Source organism: Octopus bimaculoides, chromosome 26, assembly GCF_001194135.2.
Source record: "Octopus bimaculoides isolate UCB-OBI-ISO-001 chromosome 26, ASM119413v2, whole genome shotgun sequence".
Lineage (NCBI taxonomy): Eukaryota > Metazoa > Mollusca > Cephalopoda > Octopoda > Octopodidae > Octopus > Octopus bimaculoides.
Window position 1 is genome coordinate 26429728 of NC_069006.1, and position 10293 is coordinate 26440020.

The window sequence follows — 10293 nt, forward strand, 5'->3', positions numbered from 1 at the left end:
CACACACACACACACACACACACACACACACATCGGGGAGGGGGGACCCACCAACCCCAGTAGTAGTGGTGGTGGTGCTGCTGGTACTTGGTGAGAAGTCTATACCTTCTCTTTCTTTCTTTCTTTCTCTCTTAGTCTATCTGTCCCTGTGTGTGTGTTCTCTCTGTCTCCCCCCCCCCCATGCATCACAGTAAGCTGTTGCTGTCTGCTTTTCAATCTCACATCTCTGGCACTCTCCACTTCTAACACACACACACACATACACATCTAAGGAATAACTGACACTCCATCAGTTAGGATGATGAGGGTCTCTGAGCACAACCTGCTCATGATATTAACGTGCAAGTGGCTGAGTACTCCACAGATATGCATACCTTTAATATAGTCCTTGGAGATTCAGCATGACACACAAAATGCAACAAGGCTGGACCCCTTTGAATTACAGGTACAACTCATTTTTGCCAGCTGAGTGAACTGAAGCAGTGTGGAATAAAATGTCTTGCTCAAAGACACAATACCCCACCAGGAATTGAACTCACAGCCGTATTATCCTGACCACTAATCCCCATGCATTGCCACATCTAAGGAACAGGTTTTCTTTAGATCTTCATTGAACTGTGTGCTGGAGAGTGGTAGGGGTTCACTCCCCTGCTTGCAGTATATACTGGGTGCAAGCTGGGGGATGATTAAGAATGAAATAGGAAAAATTCATTAATAAGAGAAGGCTTTTTTTAAACTCAAACACTGTCTTGACTGCAATACGTATACATATAAATACATGCACACATATCCAGGCAAATGCTTATAAACACACACCCACATACACACCCATACACACACACACACACACATGAAGGTTTTATGTCATATCCTGTCTAAGATTCAATATCCTGGGATGAGATTTCACCCGTTCTTTCTGAGTTGTCTTTGGTCTCCACCACCACCACCACTGTTGCCACCACCACCACCACAACCACTGCCACTTTCAACACCACAAACATCACCATCATCCTCACCACCGCCGCCACCACCACTGCCACCACTGCCGCCACCACCACCACCACCACTACCACACCCTTATGTATGTCATTACCTACACAAGTACCTTGTAAATGCAGTATAGTCGAATTGTTGAGAAATTTACTTTGTAACTACAAGATGCCTGGTTCAATCTCACAGCATGGCATCTTGGGCAACTGTTATCTTGTCAACCCATGGCTTGTGAATGAAATTGGTGGGGAGGATTGGAGACTGTAAAGAAGCCTGCCAAGTGCCAAGTAATTCAATGGTATGGCCTTGTTCTGCACATTGTGTCACATTGATTCTGCCTGAGAATTATGTTACAGGTATATATGCCTCTGGAATACTCAGCCGCTTAGATGGTTATCCAATTTGCAGGGAAATGTAGTGGGTATATATAGAAAATAGGGATGCATATAAGGGGATAATGTGTTGCAGAGTTTTGTTGTTACGGCCAATCCAAGTTGTAGTTAATTAGCCCCATATTATGGTTGAATAACCCCATTAATAATAATTAACCTTACGTTTTAGTTAATTAACCCCCATTTTATGGTTGATTAACCCTAAGTCATTGCTAATTAACCCTCTATTCATTCAGAAACTAACTCTGGGGACAAAGTGACACGATGCCCCACCCCACCCCATATCACTGCTAATTAGTTACAACTTCAACAACAACACTTACCCCCCCACCCTACCCTTAGATGTTTCCCCTGCAAAAGCAAAGGTTGCAGGGGGGGGGGGGCAAGCTCGATACTGTTCCCCACCCCATTTCTTTCCTTTCCCTCTACCCACTCCTCATAACCTCCTTACTCTCGTTTCCACCCCCTCTGACACTTTCACCCAGATCTACCTCACCTTTTTTGTCCCTTCCACTTGCCACTTCACCCTTCACACACACCCATGGCCATCACTCCTTTCTAACGCCCATCCTTTCCTTGTGTTTCATTGTCAAACCACATGCAATGCTAGGCATGTCATCTCCGTTTTACATGCAAACATATCCAACAGGATCTTTCCCCTCCCCTCTCCCTCAACACCCAACCCCACTCCAACCATGTAACTCTACACCTTTCCTCTGAACACACTGTCTTCTTTGTATGGGGTCAGTGACAACTTCTTTATTTCTTGCTGCAGAGGTCAGACATTGAGATCGGCTGTGGAGGTCACCTTTGGAGGATAAATTATTCTGATACTACTTCTGGTGATGTTCACCCAGGATCATTTGAGCTGGCTCCAACCAGTGAGTCATGTTTGGAGTGTCAGTGGGATACGTAGTTGGTCATCTTACTGTTGATTGTTGACCATTGCAGAAGATTCGCTGACCAAGTCACTGCCAATTATTGGAAAAGACATAGCCTGGGATTGAAACAGGTTCTAGAGACTTGCTTTAACAAAAGCTAAGAGATGAGTGCTTCACTCCCAGTGGTCCCCCACCAACCTGGAATTTCTAAGGGCCTGTGCTAAATTTTTCAGATCCTGTTGGGTTTATGCTTTTTGGTGTAAAATGAAAATATCTAAAACACCAAAGAGTTTCTTTGGTATTTTAGTTCCATTTCATCAGAAGATGGAGTAAAAACTGCCTCCAGTTTTATACAGACTCCAGATTTTGCTCACAGCAAGGTTGAGGGCATTTCCGCTCGCTCAACCCTTTCATTATCATATTTCTACTGAAATACACTCCATTTGTTTCAATTAAGTTTTAAAATAATTTAGAATTTAATAAAATAATTTTGTCATTATTTTAAGCTGGTTTGGCAAAAGAGTTCAATGATAGAATAATAAGTGCTGGGCTTTAAAAAAAATAAATCCCGGAGTTGATTCGTTCGAGTAAAACAGGGTTCATTTCCCCTCTTCTTGAAAATTTGCCATGCAATGAAAGCCGGTTAGAAATCCTTTTTAATCCTTCTTACGCACATCTATATTAAAATATGCTTTCAGTTTAGCATTCTGCCTTATTATTATTATTATTTTTATTTTTTTATTTTCCTATATATATATATATGATGCCCTTATAATGGTTACACTGTGTCTGAAAACGATGTGATGGTCATAATTAGAACCCCTTTGGTTCATATGTGCGGTCAGTAAGAGCTGAAACATTAACCTAGGGTTAAACAACAACAGCAACATTAAGGGCAGCTTTCTCTGCTGACCGACTTCTGTCAGCTTATCTCAGTTGTTGTGTGGGGGTTAGCTCCTGCTTTAATGAAGAAGTACCCTTTGTTCTCTGCTAGCCGTGTGTACCCAGGGTATATATTACCCTGGGTACACACCTCCACCCATCCTTGTTGGCAAGCAGAAGGTGGACGGGGCCTCTCTGACCTTGCAGAGATGGTGGCAGCAGTGGTGGTGGTGGTGGGAGACATGGCTGGGTCAGGTTCCAATTACATAGAGATACCATTCATCTCTCTGATGTAAGCATAAGGCTACTGCCACCACCAACACAACTACTTATAGTATTCTCTCCTTTAACTACCACTAACACCACCACCACCACCTCCACCATCACTGCTAATGCAACTACTGCCAGTATCACTCCTGTTACCACCACCACCACCATTAACTGCAGCAATTTTGATATCAAAGGCATAATAACATTTACTGTTGAAAAACCTCTACACAATTCGTAAATACATAAAAGAAAATACGCACACACACACACATAGATATACACACACACATACAGCCACATATATACAAACATTTATGCACACTTAAAGTACAGATGCACTCAGATGTATACACATATATGCAATCTCTCATTTTCTATCAGACACACAGAAATATCTATTTATCTGTCTATACACACATACATACATACATATAAAGCACATATAAAGCACCCCAGTCCACACTGTGAAGTGGTTGGCATTTGGAAGGGCATCCAGCCATAAAAGCCATGCCAAAACTGACCTTGCCTGTGCTGGTGCCATGTAAAAGGCACTCAGTCCACACTGCTGGGTGGTTGGTGCTAGGAAGGGCATCCAGCTGTAAAAACCTTGCCAAAACAGATATTGAAGCTGGATGCAGTCTTCTGCCCAACCAGCTCCGTGTCGAACCACCAAACCCATACCAGCAGAGTAAACAGACGTTAAATGATGATGTTGATGATGATGATGTATATGTGACTCTATGGGTGTCTGAATACATTCTATGATGTCGTCTCAGATTTACCATTGTTAGTCTAGAAGAGGCTTTGTCACCGAGCCAAAGTGTCTTGTGTGAAGTCTACAACTAACGATAGAAATAAATTAAACCAGAAAGACTCGTTAGATTTTTATAAGTTACGTAAATGAACCATTAAATATATTGGAAGATTAAAAGATTTTAAAGTTTTATGAATAAATAATTGCTTTCACTAATTAAAAGATGTAATGATTTTTTAAATATTTAATATATTTAAGAAGTTAATCTAGGAGTGAAGAGAAGAAGATAAGGGGATTAACTGAGGTGGAGGAGGAGGAGAGGAAGAGACTAGAAAATGTTAAAGGAGGGGCGAGGTAGGGGAGAGAGAGATGACTAGATTTGGTAACAAAAAAAAATCCTGTAAATTTGAGAAAATATCAATAGAAATATGATTAAATTGATATATGGGTAGGAGTGGGGGTGGGGTGGAGGGAGAGCATTCTGTGGTCATTTCTGGAAAAAACTAAATAATGGATTGTATAAATTAATTATTTGATGGTAATTATAATAAAGGAAAAATTTTTATTTGAAGATAATTTTAAAAAGAACAAAAGGAAAACAAATAAAAAGTTAAAAAGGAAAATTAAGTACTTAAACATTATATATAAATGTAGGCATGTATGTATGTTTGTATATTATTATTGAGTGAGAGAGCATTGCATGCCATCAAAGTGACACTGGGGTACAAATATACGAAGCTCAGTGTACCCATCATGACTACCCGTCTGATAAGGGTACACCAGGCACATGCATAACAACCATATGTGCATGACATAGTGATCTAATATCAAGATAAGCAGGCACATGACCTTGCAGGTGGGGTCCAATTAAAATATTCTTGAGGTCGAGTAGCCCATCCCACTCCTATATCTTTATGTTTTCATTTCTTTCAGAACTGCTTCCTGGAATCGAATCCTTCTTCACTGAAATTCTTGCTCAAGAAAACCTGTCCGATGCTGCTGAATCTCGCTGCAAGTATTATGTTGAACGACTTGAAATATTGAAATTGCCACCAACCATTCCTCCAAGACCACGACAAGAAAACCCTCAGGAACCTAACAAAGGTAGACCTCTATGTTTTGTAAATCTCTGTTTTGCTTCTTCAAGTTGCACTTGGGCACACACACACACACACACACACACACACATTCACACTTAAACACATATATACACACATAAACATTCATATACATACACAAAATTTGATGTACCTGCATGCATAAATATATATATATATATATGTATGCATACACATAGTGCAGGCATAGCTGTGTGGTGAGAAGTTTGCTTTCCAAACCACATGATTCCAGGGTTGTTTAGATTCTGGGCTAGAAACCAGCTCCTACATGGTAAGAGTTTGAACACTTAAACAAGGCAGTGTAAATAGGAGTGTCTCCCACATACAAATATATTGGTGACTGTGTCTTACAACTCAAGTGTTGCTTAAGGAAAATATTTCTGCTTTATAACCAGTCACTGCCCTTCAAAATGCCATCCAAACTATTTATTGCTTTCATATGCGACAAAAATAACATACAATGCCATCTTATATGAAAGGTTGCTCCCCCCACCACCCCATCAGAACAAGGTAACGTGTGAGTCTCTATGTGGTCGTTCAGTCTGCTAGAAATAGCTGCCAAACTTCTCTTAAGCAAGTTCATATCTGGTGGAGCATCTGACAGTCATGGTAATTAACATTGAGATGTTTGATCAGCTGAATTAACACTCGTGAAGTTAATGTGTAAGCGGTTGAGTACACCACAGACTTGTTTCAGTTATTAGACTGCAGCTGGGGCACCACCTCGAGGAATTTTAATACATATTTTTGGAGCCTGGTCCCTATACTTTCAGTCTCTTTTGTGAAAGCACAAAGTTATGGGATGTGAACATACCACAACTACCACCACCACCTCATCTAAAACATCTGTTATTTATGAAGCTACATTCGTGTTTATCACTGACAAGTCTGGCATAAACAGTTTTTCACTGACTTTCATTGCATTTTGTGTGTGTGTGAGTGTGTGTGCGTGAGGTAATTGGTGTATGTGCATATGACTGCATGCGTGGCTGTATGAGTATGTAGAGTGTATATGTGATCCTGTGCAGCCTGTGGGTACACGGAAGGGTGTATATGTGTACCCATGCATAAATACTTGTGGCTGGTGTATACGTATGTTTGTATATGTGGGTGTATAGGGAACGAGTGTATGTGTCTATGTTTGTAGATGCATTTGTGGAAGGGGTGTATATATGTATGTATATATATATATATATATGTGTGTGTGTGTGTATGTATGTTTGTGTATATCTATATTTATATATATGTGAATATGAAGATGAACATTCGTTTGTGTGTGTGTGTGTGACTGTGTCCTTTTGTCTGTGTGTCCCTGTGTCTATATCAATGTATTTGGGGAAACTCAACTCATCAATTTATATTCTTGATTCGTTGTTTATTAATTATCATTATCATATCTGTTTCTGCTCGTTATAGTTAGGTTAATTGCATCTAAATTTGGCAGCAGTGTTGAACGACTGAGGCGCCGTCGTCATGGTAAGAAATGTGGGGACACAAACATGTCCATTGGATGACTTTCATCCTTAAAAATGCCTTCGTAACCCTGCTAAATAAAACTAACCATACAAATCGTAGCTGCTAATACTGTTTCAGCTGTAGTTAATAACTGGTATATTGGTATTAGGACTTTGCTAATAATATTTTAACTGTGGATAATAACTGGTATATTGGTATAAAAACGTTGCTAATACTCTTTGAGGTGTAGATAATAACTGGTATATTGGTATAATATACCACTTATTATCTGGTTGTTGCTAATTATGCTTTCGCTGTAAATAATTGGTGTTTTATTGCTGTATATATATGTACTATTTATGTTCTAAATGATAATAATAATAACAACCCTCCCTACTGGAAGCACAAGGCCTTTGGGGGAAGGGATTAAGTCGCTTACATCAGCCTCACATGAAAAACAACATTCAAGTGGGGTCGATGCCGAACTGGCTCCCATGCACATAGCACGTAAAGACACCTTTTGAGCGTGGTTGTTGCCAGAACCACCTGACTGGCCCTCGTGCCAGTGGCGCGTAAAAAGCACCCACTACACTCTCGGAGTGGTTGGCGTTAGGAAGGGCATCCAGCTGTAGAAACACTGCCAGATCAGAGTGGAGTCTGGTGCAGCCTCCTGGCTCACCAGTCATCGGTCAAACCGTCCAGCCCATGCCAGCATGGAAAGTGGACGTTAAACAATGATGATGATGATGAAATAAGTACCAGTGAAACACTGGGGTTGATGTAAACAATTAGCCCCTCCCCCAAAATGTCAGGTCTTGTGTCTATGGTCGAAAGGAATATTATTATTATTATTATTATTATTATTATTATTATTATTATTATTAAGGTGACGAGCTGGCAGAATCAGTAGCATGTCAGACAAAAATGCTTGGCACCATTTCTTCCAGCTCTCTACATTCCAAGTTCAAATTCCGTCAAGGCTAATTTTTGCCCTTCATCTTTTTGGGGTCAATAATATAAGTACCAGTTGAGCACTGGGGTCGATATAATTGACTTCACTGTCCCCTTGGATCTGTGGGGTTCCTTGATTGGCCCTAGTTGGGAGTTCCTCCTATATCAGGAGAACTGCATCATTCATGTTATCTCATACTTTTGTATATCTTGTAGACTTGTATCGCATTTCACTGTTTTTTCCATTTTTTTCTCTCTCCATCCATTTTGTAAATCCTCACACAAATAGTCTCTCCTCGTGACGTCCCCTCATCTATGCCGCTGTGGCTAATGAAAGAAATCATCATCATCATCATTATTTTGTGATAATTTCCTGACTATTATATTTTTTGACATCTTTAATAATTCCAACATGGTAATAACAACAACAACAATGATTGAATGATGATAATAATAATAATAATAATAATAATAATAATAATAATAATAATAATAATAATAATAATAATAATAATGATTACGATGATGATGATGAATAATGACGATAATACATTGTCTGGTAGAGATGCTTAATATGGGAGAATGGTGTCTGATTGCTTCAGAAAATGACCAACACTGATTAAAAAAATAATCAAATAAAAAAACTGATAAAATTTATTGATCTTTCCCTTGTATAATTAATGTATAGCAAGCGTCTGTTGTTGTTGTTGTTGGTTGTGATCTGATATGAGAAGAACAGAGTTCTTGTCAGCAGCAGACAGATTCACCCCCACCCCCTCTCCTTTTTAAAAAAAATGACAAACAGTAGAAATAAAAAACTCATCATTCAGCCCCAGGTTGAAAGAGAGAGAGAGAGGGATGTGTAGTTCGAACCTGATGCACAAAAAGTACAAAAGATGGGACTTGAAGAACATCAACAGAAATAAATAAACTGGTGTCCAACAAAATGTAAGATAATCTTACCAAAGGGGTGGCGGGCAGGGGGGGAATCATAAATAAATATGGGGGGGGGATATGTTTTTATTCTACATGCGTATTGTACAGGCAAGAAGGGAAGTGAGGCTGTGTCAGTCTTGTCTCTACTTATTTTATCGACCCCGAAAGGATGAAAGGCAAAGTCAACCTCGGCAGAATTTGAACTCAGAATGTGGCGACATGCGAAATAGTGCTAAGCATTTCGTTCAGCTTGCTAACGGTTCTGCCAGTTTGCTACCTTAATAATGTTAATAATAATAATAATAATAATAATAATGTTAATAATAATAATAATGTTAATAATAATAATAATGATGATGATGATGATGGTGGTGGTGGATAGGGAAAGAGACATTTTAGAAATAAAACTAAAGAGAAAAGAAATTGTTTTTTTTTTGTATTTGTTGTTTTGTTTTCAGGGTTATTTTCGTTATCATCTGGTGATGTGGAGTCCTTCATCAACTGCAAGGATCAAGTACCTCCATTGCCTCCAAGGGACAATCAGTATACTGGAGGTGATTGATCAGCTCCTGAAGTGGTTTCTATTTTACACTACTACCACCACCACAACCACTACTACAATAATCACTACCATCACATACCATCCCTACAACCACCACCACCACCACAACTACCATCATCACCAATACCACCACTACTATCACAACCACTATCACCACTATTACTACCACCACCACTACTTCTACCACATACCCCTCTATCATAACCAAGACAATCACCACCACCACTGCCTCCCCTACACTCAGTCCATCAGTTTGTGATCAAATAAATTTGAAAGCCCAACCTCCATTTTCTTGATCCATTTAGCTGAATGTTAGAGCTCCAGTATGGCCACTCTCCCTTAGACAGTCTGAATACAACCAATTAATGAAACAGTTGCAGCTGCAGTTCTTAATTTGCAATGTGTGTCTCCTTATTGTTTGTATGTGGCCTTGGGGATATTTAGGAGTGAAGGATATTGTTTAAGGGCTCAATACAAAAATATGATTGAGCCAGAGGTGGAAGTCTGGTGTCTCTGTTGGGGGTTCCTCATATTGGTGGTGTTTGGGTCGGGGATGAAGAAAACCTCAAGCATTGGCTATATGAAGGGGAGAAACCTGGTCTGTTTAATTCCACAAACGGTTTTTCAGTTGATTGGATTAACTGAAACCCTCATTGTCACAACTGATGGAGAACCAGTTGTATGCGATTCCTATCTAGTTCCAGTTCAAATCTAAGGACTTGGTTCAAGCTGAGGCTTTTTGGAAGAAGAAAAACTTGCCCAAGATGCTATCCAGGGAGATCAAACATGGAAGCTGGGTTTCTTGATCAAATAGTCATTTAATAAGACTCCCCACAGTATGGTATTGAGGTTGATAGTGGCTTTCATCTTTTCGGGGTTGATAAATTAAGTACCAGTTGACTACTCCCCTCCCCCCAAAATTACAGGCCTTGCGCCTATAGTACAAAGGATTATCATTATTATTATTATTATTTACTTATAATAATTTGATTCCACCAATAATAACTGGAATGTTCCATTTTCCTTTTAATCATAACCAGACTGTTCCATTTAAATTCAAAACCCAAATTGTTTTGTTCTTATTTATTGTATTAGCTATTTT

At 39.4% G+C, this 10293-nt stretch overlaps 1 protein-coding gene across 3 annotated transcripts in view; it reads left to right on the forward strand.

Moving 5' to 3' along the window:
* The window catches only part of LOC106882117 (uncharacterized), a 58851-nt gene extending 48612 nt beyond the window's left edge, over positions 1–10239 (forward strand). The window contains exons 2-3 of one of the 3 annotated variants that reach the window (XM_052977031.1): positions 5103–5273; positions 9088–9206. In XM_052977031.1, coding sequence (XP_052832991.1) covers positions 5103–5273; positions 9088–9191 — 275 coding nt within the window. In that variant the 3' untranslated portion in view covers positions 9192–9206. Of the gene's footprint in view, positions 1–5102; positions 5274–6703; positions 7572–9087 lie in introns of those variants that run through there. The other 2 variants (XM_014932676.2, XM_052977030.1) reach the window with 2 other exon arrangements.
* Positions 10240–10293: the final 54 nt, after the last annotated feature.